We start from the raw sequence: 21,431 nt of genomic DNA on the forward strand, positions 1-21,431 counted from the left end.
AATTACTAATTAATAAGTTTTAAAGTCTAACTACAAAAGCAAAGTTTTTGTTGTTAAACAATGAACACAGTGTCATTTGTAAGATGAATGTCTTACAATGAACACAGTGTACATTGTACAGAGTAGGCAGATATAGCATACGATTAATTGCTGCATCACTCATTTTAAACTAATGACCAAATAGATGACACATACACGTTCTTTATTCCACAAGGGGTAGGCAGAAAAGCAAGAAGTGCATCTACTTTTCGCTATACGTAATCCGTCTGGTGAAATAATAGACAGCAAGCCTTGACTTGCTAATAATTGTAGATTGCAAGCGAAAATGAACCATAATGTGTGAGATCGTTTAAGATGCCTAAGACAGCTCACAGTCACATAGTGAGCTAAGGAGATTGCTATACTCCAGTGGCGAAGGGTGAATTTTTCCAAAAGGAACCCGACTTAATATAATATAGGTATCAAAATGTAAAAGTACAATCTGCAAAATCGTTCTAATGATCATTAGATATTTTATAAATTACGAAAGGGAAGCCGTCAGGAATCGGGTTATATGGAGTCTTCGCACATGCTATACTCAGTATTTCTCTACGCATTCAAAACAGAAGCAAATGATCCCTAGAAAAACAAAGTCACCGATCATAGCCAAGCGTATCAGTAAACTGGCGACAACAGTCAACAGCAACAAATGGCGGTGAGCAAGGGCATAAAGTTCGTAAAATTAACAACAGATGGGTCAGATAAGTTCTCAAAAGTGGGCCATGTACCGGCGAGCGGAGGATTGATGTTCTCTCGCGTGGTTGATAAACGATCTTGTAAAGGTAGTAGGAACTCGTTTATTTATTTAACTAAGTCAAAATTTTCATACATATCGAACTCACTTAGCGTTCATTTATTGGTAAGTAAATGAATGAATATCCTATTATTTGATGGTCGACTTTTTAAGAACAATTTCATCTTTTCACTAGTTTTCTCTACTAAATTTCGCAAAAGTAATTATACTATAAATATTATACGGAGTAAAATAAAGTACTATATTTATCTCAGATTAATAACTAAATCAAATATTCTGAATAAAAAATAATGCATCATATCTTGTATTCTTGCCCGTCATGAAGCTTCTGACGCGGTCATGGGATGCGAATAATACATCGTATCGCATACTGCACATATGTTTTACGACAACGATTTTAAAAACTGTTTCTTTTTCGCAGTTTTCATATTACGATTATTTCCCGACGTTTAAGAAGACTTTGCTTTCGTGGCTACGGGCGGAAGGAGATGTCAGGTCGTCCGAAAAGTCAAAGTTACAATAATAATAATAATAATAATAATATATCAGCCCTGTATTAAATATTTGCCCACTGCTGAGCACGGGCCTCCTCTACTACTGAGAGGGATTAGGCCTTAGTCCACCACGCTGGCCTAGTGCGGATTGGTAGACTTCACACACCCTCGAAATTCCTATAGAGAACTTCTCAGGTATGCAGGTTTCCTCACGATGTTTTCCTTCACCGTTAAAGCAAGCGATAATTCACAAAGAATACTCACATAACTTTTTAGAAAAATCAGAGGTGTGTGACCTTGGGATTTGAACCTGCAGACATTCGTCTCGACAAACTGTTCCACAACCAACTAGGCTATCGCCGCTTTTTACAAGGGTACAATATCTACCTTCAAATAGCGGACCCCCCTTGCCCCTTTCACCCTATGTGAGACACTAATTCTACAACCAATCGATAATTAAATATATTATCTCCATTCATTTGGAAAAATAAAATATCTACCTACATTACAATTATACATTTTTTTAATTTGAGAAATAGTTTTATATCAATGTCTAACATTCGGGTAAACATACGAAATCATTATGCAGGCTATGGTCTTCGCAGCATATTTTCACGTAGACCGCCGCGTCTGTCCAGTAACACCTAATGGTATTGTCATCTTGCCTTTATGCGAAACTCATGCAAAATATTGAAATTGAATCTAAGACCATATAGTATATGTATATGGTATATATAGTATATGGGATAATGTTCTTAAAGTAGTAGTAGTGGCATAAGGGGGTGTAAAATTAAAATTTCTACTATTGATATTCATTTTGTTCGAAAGTTACGCATTTTATATTAAATCTATGGTTAGAATAAAGTTAGAATAAAATATGGTAAAGTTGTTTTCAAGAAGATAAGTATATTATGATTTAATTTATTAAAACAATGTCATTATAACTTTGTATACATAGTTATACAATAATATATGTTATTATGTTACGGAGGGTGAGTTTGAAGAAATTACACAAAATAATTACTTGCTTATTAGATATTTTTATTTCTTATGGTATCAGGTTATATGGTTATCAGAGTTTCAGTACCAAGCACCGCAGCCGCAACCGCAACCGCGCGCGCCGACTCCAGCGTAGCCGAGTCCGAGTCCGTAACCTCCGACACCGAATCCGCCCAGACCTCCGTATCCGTAGGCGGGACCGACAGCAGCTCCGATGGGACCCTCAGCGGCGATGCCAACAGCACCATCACCACAACCGTACGAGACAGCACCAGCACCAGCGGTGGGGAACTCTCCGGCAACTTCCACGGTTCCCAGGAAGGCAGGTTACCGCCAACAGCGACAGCACCCTCGTATACGTTCTCAGAGGCTACGGCAAGCCCGGTGGGAGCCATGGGAGAAGCGCTGGACACACCGAGACCACCACCATAAGCAGCTCCGAGGCCGCTGGCGACAGCGATGTCCGCAGCAGGAGCGATGGCGCCAATGCCGCATCCCAGACGACCGTATCCAAGACCACCATAGCCAAGACCACCGTAGCCAAATCCATCATAGCCCCATCCGCCGTAACCCAGAGCTCCGTAGCCGAGACCGCCATAGCCCCAGCCGGTGCCGAGGCGTCCAAGACAGGTGCCAACAGCGCTCTAAAAAATTAATTACCATAATTTTTTTCTGCTGTTGCTGCGTCATTGTGCATTTTTTTTATGAAACTTGTTGATTGAATTAATTATTTTTTAGTTATTATTTAGAATACTGACAAGTATGATTAAGACAGTTCCAATTACGAGCTTAAACTGGTTACAAACTGTTCTTACCTGGACTAAGAGTGCAGAGGCACAGAAGACGAGCACAGCTTTTGCGGACATGTTTTGTAATTATGTTTCAGCTAAAACAGGAAGCAGAGTGATTCTATCACCTCGAGGAGCAGTTTTATATGAGTTTACAGCTCGTTATCCTAATGAGTGCTAAAGTTATGAAACCTGATCTCTTCATAATGACCATTAAGTTGTCAGGACTCGATGAGTGCGAAAAGTTGAGCAACTTATTATCTAGTTTAATTGGACGTACGTGCTTCGACTCAACTAAGTGTATCAAATGGAAATTAGTTATTATTCTAAAATTCAAATTAATGATAACATTATTACTAAATATTTATCTTAATGGGGTTAATAAAGTTCGAAATGCTTGGAATTTTATGTGTATAAAAACATAGCCACTGTCAGTTGTAATCATTCTGCAACCAGTTTTCAGAAGACTAGAACCATCATGTCTACCTTCGCCTTCCTTCTTCTTTGCGTGCAAGCTTGCCTTATCCACGTAAGTGTGTGTTGACGCGTAAGAAATGTATTAATCAATTTCTTAGGAAATCTGGATATCTATTTCAATTTTCTTAGGAACTTAGCCTTATTTCCAATTTGTTTACTTGGTCATCTGATGATTTGTCGTGAAATTTCAATTAATGTTTAAATTGTTCTAGAATGCGTACAGCGCGTGCCTTGGTACCGGCTACTACGGGGCCGGGCTCGGCTACGGCTACGGCGGTATCGGCTATGGAGGATGCGGTCTAGGCGGTATCGGTTATGCTGGTCTGGGCTATGATGGCTTCGGCTACGGCGGCCTTGGTTATGGCGGTCTTGGTTACGGCGGCTTGGGATATGGTGTCGGCTACGACGGTATCGGTGCTGGTTACGGTGGTGCCGGCGTTGGTAACGTGGCCGTCGCCGGTGAGCTGCCCGTGGCTGGTACCACCGCCGTCGCTGGTCAGGTGCCCATCATCGGCGCTGTCGGTTTTGCCGGTGACGCTCTCGCCGCTGGCTCCGTCTCCATCGCCGGACGTTGCGGTTGCGGTTGCGGCGGTCCTTTCGTCTACTGATAAATTCATTATTACAGATCTTACGTTACTACGACCTGGCAAATACAATAAATTCTGATTTTGCAATATGAAACTGTAATTTTCTTTCCCCATTATAGTCTGAATACCTTCACGTAACGGTTTAGTTTAATAAGAATAGTGTTTTATTACGTAGTCCATTCATACATATCCATTCATAAGTAGAGTATTCAATAATATTTTTTTTTACTTTACGAGCGTTGTTTGGATTCCCAAAGTTATGTCTTAAAAATTGTGTCATACATAAATTCTTTTAAAGATAAATTGTTCCGTACATCTGTAATATCGACAATTTAACGAAATCTTCCCAGAAGATAAATAAGAGTGATGATTGCGGTATATGGAATTATTTGTATGTTGAAAGTTTACTTAGTCGTATTATTTAATAAAAAAATATTTTTACCGTAATGGGCAATAACTGCATAGATATTATATGGAGTTTACTAACATCCATCGTCGTCATTTTCTGTCTGAATGAGAACATCCAGTGGATATAAAAAAATATTCGCTCAGAATTTTAGTGTGTGTACGTCATTTGACGTTCCGTTTATTGGGACTCAGAGCCTTGATGGCATCAGTTCGGTTGTGTCCGCCGCCTTGCCCTCATGCGCACCTAGCCGTGTTGACGTGATACCGGCGTGGCGCAGCGTTTCGGCACAAATAATAATAGTGCAATCTCAAATGCATAAATTTGTAGTAGTTGTATTTTTATCTTATGTCATCACAAGTTATAATTAATTGATTATGTATGATTACTTATATATTTTTTATTTCTTTAAATATTTTTATTTTTCTTATCTTTTGCTGGCATCCGTGGGTACTCCTGTTAACCTTGCTGTAAATTATTGTCAGGGTGGCTCCTCCACATGGCGGACACTGAGTTTATGGGTGTAGATTTTCACTGTGTTTTTGATGGTAATGCATTAAAGTCACAACTCTAGCTATATTGAAACTCCAAAGATGGCACTGAATATATTATATATTTCAAAGCTCCAGAGTACGTTTAATACACAGTGGCGTACTTAGGTGGTAATAGTAACAAATCCTAAGACCTACTAATTAAAGGGCGACTGAGCGGTTATGTTGGGGTCACCGTGCCTTACGGCCCGGCATTGAGCCGCCCGGATTTGATCTTGACCTTCAGGTGACCGCCGGGCCGAGTCTCTAACCTATATACAACGCACGGCATACCAACTAAAACTCCGCGGTGGCCGTCTTCGGCGCATTAAGGACGACTGTGGGCTTCCTCTGACTAAAATGTATAAGTTTTCGTCCGCAGTTGTCCCTGCGCGGTGCCGTCTGTTGCGGCCCGTCTCCTATGGGGGGGGCTCAGAAGCCCCCGCGTAACCGAAGGACGCTCTCTGCGTCAACGGCAGCATGAGGCCTACCTTCCACGCTGCCGTCCATCCCGGGTGTCATCACAATGTGCGAGATGTGCACAATATACACTAAGAGCGAACGGCCCCCAGCCGCCCGCCGACGACCCCCCGATGCCCCCTATTAGTCGCCTTTTACGACAGGCAGGGGATACCGTGGTGGAATTCTCCAAACGCCCCCATTTCACAGGGCGGGAGACGCCGGTCAGTCGTCCACTCGGCGCCTCCTACGTCTCCTCTGACGGCGGGAGGGATCCTCCCTCTCTATCCCTCTCGGCACTCTCCTTCTGCGAGAGGACCACCTCACAGAAGTGGGCCACCGCACGCCAGGCCTCCGGGCTGCCGACCATGGAAGCGACCACGGCTGGCAGCGAAAGATCTCCTCCGACGACTGATCTAAGGCCGCTGCGCTCTTCGTCCCAGGCTGGACAGAACTCCAAAGTATGTTGGGCCGTATCGAGCGAGCAGTTGGCACAATGGTGACACAGGGCCGACACCTCCCCGTACCTACGATCCGGTACAGATACTCAACGAAGCAGCCATGCCCAGTGAGAACCTGTGACAACCGAAAGGTTGCCGCACCGTGGCGCCTGTCTAGCCACTCGGCAAAGACAGGCTGCGCTGCCGCAACGGTCCGGATCCCCGCTGTCGGGGCCTCCAGCCTGAGCCGCCACTCCTCCCCGGCGGCTCGCCGTAGGGAGGCCCTCTTGGCCTCCACCTCCTTCAGGGCCGGACGCTGCCCGCGACTGAACGCCTCCACCCGCCAATGAAAGACACCAGACAGAGATTTGGGGTCCATATCCCAGGGCAGGAATCCGGCCAACAAGCAAGCTGCCTCGAATGAAACCATGCGGTATGCCCTAATCGCCCGCTGCGCCACTGCGCGCTGCGGAGCCCGCGAAGCGGCAGAACGCTCTCTTAGGGCATCAGCCCAGACCGGAGCTGCCGTATAGTGGCATGGACCGCACGACTCCGTGGTATAACCTTCGGCAAGGGATATCAGGACCCTCCAGGTTGGGCAGCAGACTGGAAAGAGCGTCCGCTGCCCGGGACAATTTCGTCCGCAATTTTAAGAAATGGGTGCGAAATTCCCAACGGCTATCTAACACTAAACCTAATTATTTCATATTTTTGCCGATGGGAATCCGCACCCCTTCCACAACGATGTGGGCGCCGGCTGGTGGCCCTCTGCGAGGCCCGTGAAAACAAATGGCCTCGATCTTCTCGAGGGCCACCTTCAAACCTAAACGTCGAATTCGGCTAACAACGTGGCCGGTGCCCACCGCCGCTAACATGGCGGCGCCCTGGAAGGTCCTAGATGTCGCCGTGATCAATGTGTCGTCAGCGTAACATGTCACGCTGACTCCCCGGAGATTGGCACCACGGAGCACCCAGTCATACCCGATGTTCCACAGGAGAGGGCCCCAAACCGAGCCCTGTGGAACACCGCAAGACATTGCTCTGCGATGCCGCCCGTCGGCACCCTGATACACCACGTCCCTGTCAAACAGATACGCGTGCACCGGACGCCGAAGATAGGGCGGCACCACGTGGTACCGCAATGCCTCGTGGAGGCAGGGCCAGGGCAACGAGTTAAATGCGTTGGAAATATTCAACGATACCGCTATATCTACGCTGGCTCCGGCCACTGCTTCCTCCGCCTGTGACTTGACCCGCAGAATCGTGTGGACGGTAGGACGTCCCCTCCTAAATCCGAACTGGTTGTCGGCCAAATTTGGATTGTTGGCACAGCTTCAGATGCGGATGGCCGGGTGAATGAATATGTTGCTAGACTAATTTTGTACAGTCTTTAAATTTCTTTTCGATTTTATTATTAGGTAGGTATAGTATATTATACTTTTTTTGTATCTAATTTTTTTATATTTTACATTGAATTTTCTTTCCTGTAGCTTATGCAGTATGACTGCCATCTGGTCCTGATTAAATAAATGCATTTTCTTTCTTTCCACTATCTAATATTATGTAACCACATTCTTTTATAAAATTAAAGAAAATAAAAAATCTATAGAACTTCAAACACAAATTTCGTGATTTTTATCAAAATATTTAAAGTGATTTTAAGTCTTAAATATTATCTGATAATAATTTTCGGCTTTTCCGATTGCCGTTATTTTTTCTAATGCAGCATATTTGTTGTTTCGTTAATTAACGCGTTGTAACATTAAATATAAGTAATTAGTTTCCACACCGATAACACCAATAAGATATTGCTTGCTGAGGATTAAACCAAGAGAAACGATTGTGTAATTCTGTAATCACCATTTATTCGATTTGCAAGAATTTTCTAACACATTTTCAATATGTAGGTGATTAGTAAAGGTAAGCCCCACCGCAGCCGCAGCCGCAACCGCAACGTCCGGCGATGGAGACGGAACCAGCGGCGAGAGCGTCACCGGCGAAACCGACAGCGCCGATGATTGGCACCTGACCGGCGACGGCGGTGGTACCAGCCACGGGCAGCTCGCCGGCCACAGCTACGTTACCAACACCGGCACCGCCGTAACCAGCACCAATACCGTCGTAACCGACACCATAGCCCCAACCGCCATAACCAAGGCCGCCGTAGCCAAGTCCGCCGTAACCGAAACCATCATAACCGGCGTAACCAATGCCGCCTACACCGCATCCTCCACAACCCAGACCGCCGTAGCCGTAGCCGAGACCGGCGCCATAGTAGCCAGTGCCAAGGCATGCGCTGTACGCATTCTGAAATATAATCATTTTCTAAAAATATTTTCCATTTAAATATTAATATTTGACTAAATCACAATATCTTCACTTTTATTGTCAAGTTTAAAAAAGGAAGAAATTAACGAAGTAAATAAAATTCCACTAAAAATTAAAGTTTACCTTTTGCATTTTATTTTTGACAAATTAAAAGTAAACACCTACAAAGCTGTACCACAAAAAGTCTAACGATTTAAACAAGAATGTAAAACTCACGTGTATGAGGCAAGCCTGCACGCAAAGAAGAAGAAAGGCGAAGGTAGACATGTTGTAGGTCTGATGCACTGAATGTACAATGAATTACAACTGCATCACAGGAGTTTATATTCCACTAAAATTATCTTCTACAACATGTGCGAGTGAAGCGATACGACGCGACGTGTCGGAGTAGTTTTAATTGTTTACCGATAACACATTAATTGCAATATATGCACCTGCTATTCAATGGTATGTGTGTTTCACAAGACGTTAAATAAATAACAATGTTTTATGAAAATTGTGAATGATAAGGGAGCATTATATATTTTTATTAAAATAAATATAAGAATAACACGTAGGCCGAACACGTGTTCCAAAATTATGTCCTGATAACTACAGTTAATATGAAAAAAACTAGTATAAATACTTAGGTTAAGTGATCAATAGTCATTCTGCAACAGACACTTCTTGTATCACATCATGGCTGCCAAGATTATTCTCATCGCTTGCACTTCTGCGCTCTTGGTTCAGGTAACTTAGATTTTGTTTTACATATTTTACTTCATTTTCATTTAAAGTGATATTATGTAATAAATATAACCATGTTCGGCGTAAAAAATGTTAATAATAATCAGTCATACCAGTATTGTAAATAAGATTTTGTTTCTTTATAACTGAGGTACGGCGTTTGCTGTGGTTGTATCAACCCCAACGCTGCAGGTAATGATAATAATAAGTAATATGTTATTAAAATTCTAGAGCGCTATAAGCGCCTGTCTTGGAGGCATCGGCAGTGGTTGGGGCTATGGCGGCCTTGGCTATGGAGGTCTAGGTTACGCCGGATTGGGCTATGATGGATTTGGTTACGGCGGTCTCGGTTGCGGTGGATTCGGCTACGGCGGTCTCGGCTACGGCGGATTCGGATACGGTGGTCTTGGCTACGATGGATTCGGATGCGGCGGACTCGACGCTGCCTATGGTGGTGGTCTTGGTGTCTCCAGTGCTTCTCCCATAGCCCCCACCGGTCTCGCCGTAGCCTCTGAGAACGTGTACGAGGGTGCTGTCGCTGTCGGCGGCAACCTGCCTTTCCTGGGTACTGTGGCTGTGGACGGTCTGTTCGACACCGCCGGTGCTGGTGCTGTCTCGTACGGTTGTGGTGATGGTGCTGTTGGCATCGCCGCTGAGGGTCCCATCGGAGCTGCTGTCGGTCCCGCCTACGGATACGGAGGTCTGGGCGGATTCGGTGTCGGAGGTTACGGACTCGGACTCGGCTATGCTGGATTCGGAGCTCGCGGCTGTGGTTGCGGTTGCGGCGCATTTTACTAAAGTCGTTTTCTGACTAATGTTTCAAAAATCAAATTAGACCTGGCATTATTATGAAATAAACCAAGAGCAATAATATAATATACTGTTGTTTTATTACTTACCTTGGAATGTTGGTAAACATTAATATCGCAAATACATTGAGACTTTAAATGTATACCAGCGCCTCAGCTATGTAGGTGCTTACGGCTACGGTTACGGTGCTTTTTACTAAAACCGTCCATCATTATAAAAAATGTAACTGCGGCTGAGCATTATGATGAAATATAAAATTAATTCCCATAATCATTATTATGTTATCATTTCCTCTGGTCGTCTGTGGCAATTTAAATTAATCTAATAAGGAAAGAAAAACATGTTTAATTTTTCTAAAATTATATTGTATATTTCAGTGAAGGCTTATTTTATAGACGTGAAGTAAATTTTGTTGGTTGCATTTTCTAATCTTACGTGGTATTCACTTCCGATAGAAAATAATAAGCAATAATGTTGATTTGATTTTTAGGTTAGATATTTATTCTATGCTAACTCTATATCGACTAGTTAGACAATATATTCGATATGGCAAATATAATTATTTACTAGCTTTTACTCGCAGCTCCGTCCGCGTAAATAAATAAATAAATCTGAGGTCAAACGGAGCCTATATTTTAAGTTAGACCTCTAACAATGCATCGGTGGAAACTTCATTCAATTCCATGCAGTAATTTTCGCGTGATACAAATAAAAACCCACATACAGACTGAGAGAGAAATTTTTTTAATACTTGTTTTAGCTTTTATTACCTCTGTAGCGTACGCTATCACTTTTATTTACTTTTTCTAAATAGTCAACTGCATAGTTTGTAGCTTCTTCTTCTTGTAATGCCTCTTCTACTAGTGAAGATTGATAGGTAGTTCAGCATAATACGCTCTATTGTCCTTTATAAGATGAAATATTTCTATACAACTTCCAATGCTGGTTCATTCGCGTATCTATACTATTATATAAAGCTGAAGAGTTTGTTTGTTTGTTTGTTTGTTTGTTTGTTTGTTTGAACGCGCTAATCTCAGGAACTACCGGTCCAAACTGAAAAATTCTTTTTGCGTTGGATAGCCCTTTGTTCGTGGAGTGCTATAGGCTATATATCATCACGCTATACCCAATAGGAGCGGGGCAGTAATGGCTAATCTCAGGAACTACCGGTCCAAACTGAAAAATTATTTTTGCGTTGGATAGCCCTTTGTTCGTGGAGTGCTATAGGCTATATATCATCACGCTATACCCAATAGGAGCGGGGCAGTAATGGCTAATCTCAGGAACTACCGGTCCAAACAGAAAAATTCTTTTGCGTTGGATAGCCCTTTGTTCGTGGAGTGCTATAGGCTATATATCATCACGCTATACCCAATAGGAGCGGGGCAGTAATGGCTAATCTCAGGAACTACCGGTCCAAACTGAAAAATTCTTTTGCGTTGGATAGCCCTTTGTTCGTGGAGTGCTATAGGCTATATATCATCACGCTATACCCAATAGGAGCGGGGCAGTAATGGCTAATCTCAGGAACTACCGGTCCAAACTGAAAAATTCTTTTTGCGTTGGATAGCCCTTTATTCGTGGAGTGCTATAGGCTATATATCATCACGCTATACCCAATAGGAGCGGAGCAGTAATGGCTAATCTCAGGAACTACCGGTTTCAACTGAAAAATTCGTTTTTGTGTTGGATAGCCCTTTATTTGTGGACCGCTATAAGCTATATATCATCACGCTATGACCAATAGGAGCGGAGCAGTAATGGCTAATCTCAGGAACTACCGGTCCAAACTGAAAAATTCTTTTTGCGTTGGATAGCCCTTTGTTCGTGGAGAGCTATAGGCTATATATTATCACGCTATATTCAATAGGAGCGGAGCAGTAATGGCTAATCTCAGGAACTACCGATTCGAACTGAAAAAAATATTTTTGTGTTGAATAGTCCTTTGTTTGTGGAGTGCTCATAGTTATATATCATAACGCTATGACCAATAGGAGCGGAGCAGTAATGGCTAATCTCAGGAACTACCGGTTTCAACTGAAAAATTCGTTTTGTGTTGGATAGCCCTTTATTTGTGGACCGCTATAAGCTATATATCATCACGCTATGACCAATAGGAGCGGAGCAGTAATGGCTAATCTCAGGAACTACCGGTTTGAACTGAAAAATCTTTTTGTGTTGGATAGCCCTTTGTTCCTGGAGTGCTATAGGCTATATATCATCATGCTATGACCAATAGCAGCGGAGCAGTAATGAAACATGTTGCAAAAACGGGGAAAATTATGAGTTTTGAGAGCTTCCGTTGCCTGCGCTGCGTAAACGGTTAAAGTTATGCAACAATGATGTATGACGGGATTGTTTCACTTAAAAAGTTCTAAATAATATAACAAAGTCCCCGCTGCATCTGTCTGCCTTAACGTGTTAAACTCAAAAACTACCTAACGTATTAAGATGAAATTTGGTATGGAGACAGTTTGAGACCCTGGGAAGAACATAGGCTCCCGGGAAACTACTATTTTTATAACGGAAAACTTTAGCCTGAATAACTTTATAACGCGGGCGGAGCCGCGAGCAAAAGCTAGTGTTCTATAACGACGACTTTCTTCCTTCGACCCGGTTTTCGTTGCCAGCTACTTTTTCCATCATTATGAGTAGCTGGACAAATTCAAATTTTCACTTTGTTTAAACTTCACTCTGTTCTAACTAACGTTTCTTTTAACATAAAAAAAAAATAAAGAGAATTTACTTTACTCATACAAAGGATTTTTTTTTTCAATTTGTTTATTATTATTTCAAAAATTATAAAAATATATAGCTTCAAGCTTGGTTATAGAATATAAATACATTAAAGTACATATACGTTGCATTAACCTTTACGATGAACATCTTTTCATAGTGTTTAATATTCTTTGTCGTTTTCGTCCGTCTAGTAAATACAAATATCAGTACCTATTGTAATGCCATATTGTTATACAGCTTAATTTATTTTACCTAATCGATAAGGAGTTAAAAATGTACGTCGATATCTATATATTTTTTGTTTACATTGAATTTATTTAGTCCTCTATTACGGTAAATTAAGTATAAGCATTTATAATTAAAGCTTCTCATAAAATAATGTTTCTCAAAATCAAATACTGTAAGATACATATGTACAAAATATTTATTTATTCACAGCTCTTATACTGTATTCTTGTAAAAATAAAAAATATAGAAAGATAAATAAATAAAAAATAAGTACAAAAGGTTTTATGCCGTTAGGTAATTTCTATCACAAAACTCTTGGGTGAATATAAGAAAAGGAATAAGAGAAGACAGTCTACTGAATAAAAATAAAATTTGGGTTAATAAAAAGAAGAATAAATACAATAATTCCAATTGATAAATATGATATATACATAAATACACACAAAATGCACTTACATAATATATCACTTATAAATATGCATACACATTATGTTTGTAATTAATTATAACCCATACATATAGAAAATAAATCATACACATCAATGTATCTGTTCCGTGAGAAAGAAAATATGTTTCTGTCAAGCTTTTTTAACGATGTCATTGTTTAATTAAACCAAGATGATTTATTTTATAATAATAAATTTATATTTGCTGTGCTCAATTCGTTAAACTGTTGTATATGCCTTATAAAAATAAAACAACTCAATCATTGCTATTCATTATTTATTTTATGCAATTCGGATTCGTACTAGTGATTATAATCAGTAGACGTAAGGTCCGCCGCAGCCGCAGCCGCAACGTCCAGCGATTGAGACAGCACCAGCAGCAGCAGCGGTGCCGCCGAACTCTACTGCACCGATGATGGGCACCTGACCGGCGACGGCGGTGGTACCAGCCACGGGCAGCTCACCAGCCACAGCCACGTTGCCGATGCCAGCACCACCGTAACCACCAAGACCGTCATAACCAAAAGCTCCGTAACCAAGACCGCCATAGCCGAATCCATCATAACCAAGGCCGCCATAGCCGAAACCGTCGTAGCCGAGACCGGCGTAACCGATGCCACCTAGACCGCATCCACCCCAACCGGCATATCCAAGATCTCCGTAGCCGTAACCAAGACCGGCGCCATAGTAGCCGGTACCGAGGCACGCACTGTAGGCATTCTGAAACAAATATAATATTCTAAGTTAATATATTTCAAACTTGATTCTTTACTTTTCTAAAGGTTTTCTTTTGATAGAAAAACATATAACAATTATATAAGTTTAATAAGGCTTTACTAAAGTGATTCATATATCAGGTTTGTTACTTACGTGGATGAGGCAAGCCTGAACGCAGAGGAAGAGGAAAGCGAGAGTAGACATGTTTATTTCTACTGGAGACTCACTGCAGAATGATAGTACCTGACTGCCACGTCGCTTTTATACCTGTAATATTTAATGTATTTACTTAATTTAATATTTATTTGTTTTATTTCATAATTATATGTTATTGATAATAATACTACTATATTGCACGTAGCTGCAGGTAGTCGATGAGTTGCTCAACTTCGTTCTCTCGTTAATTATGTTTGGTATATCTGGACAGTTTCAACTCAAGGTCACGGGTTGCACAACTGTAATTATGATTAGGGTAATGCGTCGTATAACACTATCACGAACCCTTCCATATAAAATAGCCCCATTTCGTCAGGAAATCATTCTGGTTTCTATTTTCGCTGAAACATCAACAGTATCCAACATGTCTGCTAAAGCCGTACTTGCCTTTTGCGCTTCGGCGTTGATGGTTCAGGTGAGATCCCCTACAATTTTATATCTATATTACACTGTTGCATACTTTTTATTTTTATTTCGAATAAAATATCAACTTCTTGGTTTCTCTTTCTTAAGGAATTGCTTATGCACTATTTAATTATATCTGACTATACAAGTACTATTATTTTATGAGTCTAATAGAAAGAAAAATAATTGACTGTGTCATACACGTGATATATGTTAAAAGCTAAAATAAAACAAAGTACATAAAATATATTCCATGTCCGAACCGCGAAAACGAGGTGATCATTTATTTATTATTAAAGTTAATGTTACTGATATTAACTTCTTTTAATTCTAGAGCGCTGTAAGCAGTTGTCTTGGACGCCTCGGAACTGGCTGGGGCTATGGCGGTCTCGGCTACGGAGGTCTCGGCTGCGGAGGGTGGGGCTACGACGGATTTGGTTATGGTGGTCTCGGCTACGCTGGATTAGGTTACGGCGGTCTTGGCTACGCTGGATTAGGTTATGGCGGTCTTGGCTACGATGGATTCGGATGTGGCGGACTCGACGCTGCCTACGGTGGTGGTCTTGGCGTCTCCAGCGCTTCCCCCATGGCCCCTACTGGTCTTGCTGTGGCTTCTGAAAATGTATACGAGGGTCCCGTTGCTGTCGCCGGTAACCTGCCTTTCCTGGGTACCGTGGAAGTTGCTGGAGAGTTCCCCACCGCTGGTGCTGGTGCTGTCTCGTACGGTTGTGGTGATGGTGCTGTCGGCATCGCCGCTGAGGGTCCCATCGGTGCTGCTGTCGGTCCCGCCTACGGATACGGAGGTCTGGGTGGATTCGGTGTCGGACTCGGCTACGGAGGCTACGGACTCGGTTACGCCGGTATCGGTGCTCGCGGCTGCGGTTGCGGCTGCGGTGCTTGGTACTAAACTAATAATGATGCGATCCCAACATGACGACATGAAAATACATAATATACATTGTGCAACAATATAATATTTTATTTAATTCAATCGATCCCTTATATTTTAACGCCCGTATTCGTAAACGTTATTTATCTAAGGACAGAGCATTGCTGTGATAACAAGTCTGTTTCTCAGCTTTGTTTATCTGATAGCTTGCTGTTTGTTCAGCTTTGTTTATCTGACAGCCAACTAGATTAAAGTTGTATCTCAATATTAGCCAATCGCAACAACCCTATGTCTATGCACTGCGAGGGCTGCCATGCCGTCAGCACTAAGATACATACTTGTTAACAGTCCTTAGATAAATAACGTTTATGAATACTGGCGTAAGTCTAAAGTTTAATCCCATGTGATCGGATAGAATTTTCGCGGTGATAGACCAGGCCCGTTTTAAAAATAATTGTTATTTATATATTATTAATAAACCATCATCGTACATCTTTTGGGGATATTTGTGTCCCCGGGGGGTAAATGAGATTGTTATTATACCCCAGATTTGAAGGGTGGCATATTACGCATATTTATTTATGCACTTTATATACAATAAATGTAGTATGTAGGCGAACTCAATGTCCTAGGCTTAACGTTTAGGTTCATCGAACATTAGACTCAATGATTCAGGGGAAAAGTAGCTCCTTCCGTTCTCTAAGCAAGGTTCTGTGATCCTGAGGGTATTTTCACCACACTTTCTCCGAAAACATTGATAGAGTTATAATTCTACGCCTACATGATGCTATGGTATCATGAGACAGGAGATACTTTTATGTCTGGAGTTTGGGCACCTAGACTCGATTTTTTTTATGAAACTAAAGACATAATACGTCTTACTTTAGACACTAACGTTATATAGCATTTAGTTTTACACCTGTAATATAGTCAAATTTGAATGGAAACATTGCATGGCATTTGTCGGTGCTGTTGTGCTTGTTAATGAGTAATTACGTACCTCCTATTGCTTAGACATTTGATGATAGGGTAGCTTTTGAAACAGGTATACAATTTTTATTTATATATGTAATAATATTTAAAAAAAAAAATATATTTTATTGTAGAACTAAAATTTTAAATATGAATTTGTTTTAATAGCTCATCTCATCTCTCATCTCATCAAATGAAAATTTCAATTGATTGAATAATTCTTAAAAAAAAGGTATCACGCTTTGCATTCTTTCCTAAGATAGAAAAAAATGGTAAAGCAATGGTAAAATCATGAAATAAAACACATTTATTAAATTATCTAAAGCAAAATTACCAATGTTCAATTATTTTAAAATTATTTATTTAACAGTTTGCCAGCACATCTGTGCTGTGTATCTACACTGCTACTAGATTAGAGGCAATAAATCCTATTATCATTATAAAATCTAATAATCATATTCATAGCCGTTTTTATCGCTCCCGTCCTCAGATAAAAACGTCTATGAATAAGGGGGTAAAAGTTTAGGATAATTTTGGATAACCCGCAGAAAAGGCTTGACGGATTTTAATGAAATTTGTCACACAGGCAATATGCACGATTAACGTATTTATAGTATATACAACTTTTTACCCTAGTAAATTAGGAAAAAAGTTGCATATTAAAATTACACTATTTTTCGGATTTTGTAGCCATTTTTATATTTTGATTTTCCCCCGACGTTTCGAAGACTTTGCTGCCTTCGTGGCTCAAGGGGTGTTGGTAATCCGCTATGTCAAAATTACGATTACTACCTGCATTTTACAATTATACTTTTTAAATTTATAATTGTTGGTGGTCCGATCTACGGAGAATGAGCTCAAATCGTCTTGAAGTCTAACTAAACGAACTTAACTAACTAACGAAGGCTGAAAAGTCTTCGAAACGTCGGAAGAACATTACACTATAAAAACCGCGATAAAATTTGTCTTATATTCGCGTAAACATAAAAAATTGTTATAAAAGTGGCATAATAATTTAATCTAAAAAAACCTTAAACAAGGGAACAATTAAAATCTTCTTGACTTTTCGGTCAATCTTAAGCTGCTTCCAGTTGCAGCTGAATAATTTTACGAGCAATCACAGTTTTACTACCCGATATAATCATATCGTTAACTAATCAGTTAACTAGGTTAGGTTATCCATGAAAAATACAATAAAAATTTCAAGTAAGTAGCTAAGTATGTACGTTTTTGTTATTTCAATAGATTTTTGTATTACTTATATATTTTACCGCCGTCTATGACTGGAGTTAAAGCATTACTATAATATATATTTTCGACTATATTTACATTTTTAGTACGGATATTACAGAAAAAAAACAATGCTGCATTTTTATCATTTATATATTGTTCCTTTGTCAAGTAGTCATGTTAAGTCCAAATTCGCGACAGTGTATGTAATCAGTACACGTAGGGTCCGCCGCAGCCGCAGCCGCAACGTCCGGCGATGGAGACAGCACCAGCAGCAGCCGCGGTACCGCCGAACTCTACGGCGCCGATGATGGGCACCTGACCGGCGACGGCGGTGGTACCAGCCACGGGCAACTCACCGGCGACGGCCACGTTGCCGATGCCAGCACCACCATAACCACCAAGACCGTCATAACCGAAAGCACCGTAACCAAGGCCGCCATAGCCGAATCCGTCATAACCGAGGCCGCCATAGCCGAAACCGTCGTAGCCGAGACCGGCGTAACCGATGCCGCCTAGACCGCATCCACCCCAACCGGCATACCCGAGATCTCCGTAGCCGTAACCAAGACCGGCACCAAGACACGCGCTGTAGGCATTCTGAAATATTAAAATAAAATTATTGGTTCTTGAATCTCTAAAATATATTTGTAATACATATAACTATTTTGCAGTTCATTGTGTACACAATTATGCATTTACCAACTCTTTAGAAGCATGTTAATGGAGTTAGAGCTGTAAGGTTCTTGATATAATGCCTAGAGCAGAAAAACAGTTTGTATGCTTTATATATTTATTTTAGATTTGATAAAATAGTTGTGAATTACCCGTGATAATTGATTCTCACAAAGATGCTATCATCTTTATGAGAATCAAATATCACACTGTGGGTCATTAATAAGGTTGGCGAACCTTTAATAGATTAGTTACCCTTTTACATGCCCGTTTGGGGATAAAGACTTGTATGTCCATACCCAGTAGTTGTGATGTTTTTTACTAATGTTATTATGTCAAACTTTTTACTCACGTGGATAAGGCAAGCCTGCACGCAGAGGAGAAGGAAGGCGAAAGTAGACATGTTGATGTGATTCCACTAAAGACTCAGTGTAATATGATTACAATAAACCAAAGCAGCGTTTATATACTTATGACATTCTATCTACATTTAATAAAAGTAGGTATTTGTCTAATTTCGTAATAGTTATTATACAATTATTTGATAGGAATACTAGTGTTTTGCACGTACGCAACATTAAACTGTCGAGAGAGTTGCTCAATGCGTCACTCTCAGTATTGCCTGAGGGATAGTAGACAAGGTCATATTACTCAATGTCAATGCCTAATAGGATAACGAACTCTATGCTATCCACTCTTGTATAAAAAACTTCCCCGCAGCACGTGAGAATCATTCCGTTTTCAACCTCCGTTGGAATTAATCCACAATTATGTCTGTTAAAGCTATCCTCGCCTTTTGCGCCTCTGCCCTATTGGTTCAGGTGAGAAAAAAAAGACACTGTTTTAATGCATTATTATTATTATTTTTATACTGACACGACAAAAGTGACGCTGCGACTGATGGTAAATGGAGTGGGGTCAAATAGAATGTCGACTGACGAGAGATGATTACCCTTCGACAGTTGACACAATTATGCCGGCCTGTGGGAACCGGATATACACAGGCTGATCCTGGAACGCGACACACTTCCGTGAACCACTATGGTGGGGTTTAACCCCTTGTGTACCTACGGCGGCCGCTATTCGGGCGGATATAAAATATGTCCTACATCCAGCATTAATTATTGTTCTTTCAACAAAATATTCCACATATTTTTACGTATTGGTACACATATATTATCTTCTTATTTATTGTTTCTCACTTTATATTAATATCTGATATACTATGTCAGAACTATTATATAGAGATTGTTATAGTATTATAATTATTTTTGTATAAATATAAATTTTAGAGCGCTGTGAGCTCCTGTGTCGGACGCCTCGGCACCGCCTGGGGCTACGATGGTCTGGGCTATGGAGGTCTGGGTTACGGTGGATGCGGCTACGGTGGTCTTGGCTACGACGGATTCGGCTATGGTGGTCTGGGCTACGGTCGTCTTGGCTGCGGCATTGGCGCCATCGCTCCTGCTGCCGATATCGCCGTCGCCAGCGGTCTAGGAGCTGCCTATGGTGGAGGTCTCGGCGTCTCCAGTGCTTCTCCCATGGCCCCACCGGTCTTGCCGTAGCCTCTGAGAACATATACGAGGGTCCAGTGGCCGTCGCCGGTAACCTGCCTTTCCTCGGCACCGTAGAGGTTGCCGGGGAGTTCCCACCGCCGGTGCTGGTGCCGTCTCTTACGGTTGTGGTGATGGTGCTGTCGGCATCGCTGCTGAGGGTCCCATCGGTGCTGCTGTCGGTCCCGCCTACGGATACGGCGCTCTGGGTGGATTCGATTACGGATTAGGTTACGGAGCCTATGGACTCGGTTACGCCGGCATTGGCGCTCGCGGCTGCGGTTGCGGATGTGGTGCTTGGTACTGAACATTATTCTAATATTGGACACTTTACATACGACCCGGTATTTTGTTGTAATATAACTAATACGCAAACATCTACCTACATTGTTTTTTGTTCACTATTATTCAACCCTTTTGTTAGTTACTTACAGCATAGCATGTCATATGAAACCCTTAATTACCATAAAAATAATGACTAATGAAAATGACATATCCAAGCGATAGACATGGATAAAAGATATGGGACTACTCCCATACATTTTTCTGTTTCCTATTTACGTTAACGATTGGGAAAAGTTCTTGGCTACGGCTAAGTTATAATAAGTGAATATAATAATATCAGCCCTGTATTATATACTTGCCCACTGCTGAGCACGGGCCTCCTCTACTACTGAGAGGGATTAGGCCTTAGTCCACCACGCTGGCCTAGTGCGGGTTGGTAGACTTCACACACCTTCGAAATTCTTATAGAGAATGTAGAGTTGGCTGTGTATTTGATGTAATGTATGGGAGTCGCAACTCTAGCTATAATGAAACTACAAAGATGACACTGAATATATTATGTATTTCAAAACTCCAGAGTACGTTTAATACACAGAGGCGTACTTAGATGGTAATAGTAACAAATTGTAAGACGTACTAATTAAACAAAGGCGCGCGTTGCTTTTATACGGGAGGTATGGTGTGACACAGCGTTCTCGCACAACTATGCACGTGCACTTACATAGCTGCACAAGTGTGTGTGTCCCAACAGAGAACTTCTCAGATGTGCAGGTTTCTCACGACGTTTCCTTCACCGTTAAAGCGAACGATAAATTCACAAAGAATACACACATGATTTTAGAAAAGTCAGAGGTGTGTGCTCTTGGGATTTGAACCTGCGGACATTCGTCTCGACAGTCCGTTCAACACCCAACTAGGCTATCGCCGCCATTATTTAATAAGTGAATAAACATCTTCAAATACCTATAATTATTGAATTAACATTTAATAAAAGCCTGTTAAAACAGTGGGAATTAAAGTGTCTTGCATGCGATATTGTTTATCTATTACAATATAAAATCTTACAAAATTAGGTAATAAAAATATCGCTGGAAAAAAAGAACTGGAAACTGACAATTTAAAAAACAAATGACAAAAAGCAAGTACAATTCCTAAGTGCTATGTCTTAATAATTCTTATCCAACGAACATTTTACAAATATTATAAACACAAAAATTCTAAATATTTTTGAATGTTAAC

General features: G+C 41.1%; 6 protein-coding genes and 2 pseudogenes across 6 annotated transcripts; 4 read left to right on the plus strand and 4 right to left on the minus strand.

Annotated features, from left to right (window-relative positions):
- Positions 1–2,280: 2,280 nt before the first annotated feature.
- LOC115439783 lies at positions 2,281–3,179 on the minus strand (annotated as a pseudogene).
- Positions 3,180–3,505: 326 nt separating this feature from the next.
- Positions 3,506–4,232, plus strand: LOC119191586 (chorion class CA protein ERA.1-like). Its single transcript, XM_037445475.1, has 2 exons — positions 3,506–3,603; positions 3,764–4,232. Exons 1-2 carry the CDS (start codon positions 3,553–3,555, stop codon positions 4,157–4,159), a joined length of 447 nt encoding a protein of 148 aa, XP_037301372.1. The 5' UTR covers positions 3,506–3,552; the 3' UTR covers positions 4,160–4,232.
- A 3,588-nt stretch (positions 4,233–7,820) lies between these two features.
- Positions 7,821–8,624, minus strand: LOC119191587 (chorion class A protein PC292-like). Its single transcript, XM_037445476.1, has 2 exons — positions 8,518–8,624; positions 7,821–8,280 (listed from the first exon to the last, which is right to left on the minus strand). Exons 1-2 carry the CDS (start codon positions 8,566–8,568, stop codon positions 7,885–7,887), a joined length of 447 nt encoding a protein of 148 aa, XP_037301373.1. The 5' UTR covers positions 8,569–8,624; the 3' UTR covers positions 7,821–7,884.
- Positions 8,625–8,950: 326 nt separating this feature from the next.
- Positions 8,951–9,894, plus strand: LOC115439784 (chorion class B protein B.L1-like). Its single transcript, XM_030163773.2, has 2 exons — positions 8,951–9,030; positions 9,259–9,894. Exons 1-2 carry the CDS (start codon positions 8,980–8,982, stop codon positions 9,823–9,825), a joined length of 618 nt encoding a protein of 205 aa, XP_030019633.2. The 5' UTR covers positions 8,951–8,979; the 3' UTR covers positions 9,826–9,894.
- Positions 9,895–13,509: 3,615 nt separating this feature from the next.
- Positions 13,510–14,222, minus strand: LOC119191585 (chorion class CA protein ERA.1-like). Its single transcript, XM_037445474.1, has 2 exons — positions 14,121–14,222; positions 13,510–13,970 (listed from the first exon to the last, which is right to left on the minus strand). Exons 1-2 carry the CDS (start codon positions 14,169–14,171, stop codon positions 13,566–13,568), a joined length of 456 nt encoding a protein of 151 aa, XP_037301371.1. The 5' UTR covers positions 14,172–14,222; the 3' UTR covers positions 13,510–13,565.
- Positions 14,223–14,496: 274 nt separating this feature from the next.
- LOC119191583 (chorion class B protein M2410-like) lies at positions 14,497–15,562 on the plus strand. The gene is made up of 2 exons (XM_037445473.1): positions 14,497–14,598; positions 14,923–15,562. Exons 1-2 carry the CDS (start codon positions 14,548–14,550, stop codon positions 15,493–15,495), a joined length of 624 nt encoding a protein of 207 aa, XP_037301370.1. The 5' UTR covers positions 14,497–14,547; the 3' UTR covers positions 15,496–15,562.
- Positions 15,563–17,814: 2,252 nt separating this feature from the next.
- On the minus strand, positions 17,815–18,813 carry LOC119191582 (chorion class CA protein ERA.1-like). Its single transcript, XM_037445472.1, has 2 exons — positions 18,707–18,813; positions 17,815–18,279 (listed from the first exon to the last, which is right to left on the minus strand). The coding sequence occupies exons 1-2, from the start codon at positions 18,755–18,757 to the stop codon at positions 17,890–17,892; spliced, it is 441 nt and encodes a 146-aa protein (XP_037301369.1). The 5' UTR covers positions 18,758–18,813; the 3' UTR covers positions 17,815–17,889.
- A 230-nt stretch (positions 18,814–19,043) lies between these two features.
- LOC119191584 lies at positions 19,044–20,288 on the plus strand (annotated as a pseudogene).
- Positions 20,289–21,431: the final 1,143 nt, after the last annotated feature.

This window comes from Manduca sexta, unplaced genomic scaffold (assembly GCF_014839805.1).
Source record: "Manduca sexta isolate Smith_Timp_Sample1 unplaced genomic scaffold, JHU_Msex_v1.0 HiC_scaffold_1670, whole genome shotgun sequence".
NCBI lineage: Eukaryota > Metazoa > Arthropoda > Insecta > Lepidoptera > Sphingidae > Manduca > Manduca sexta.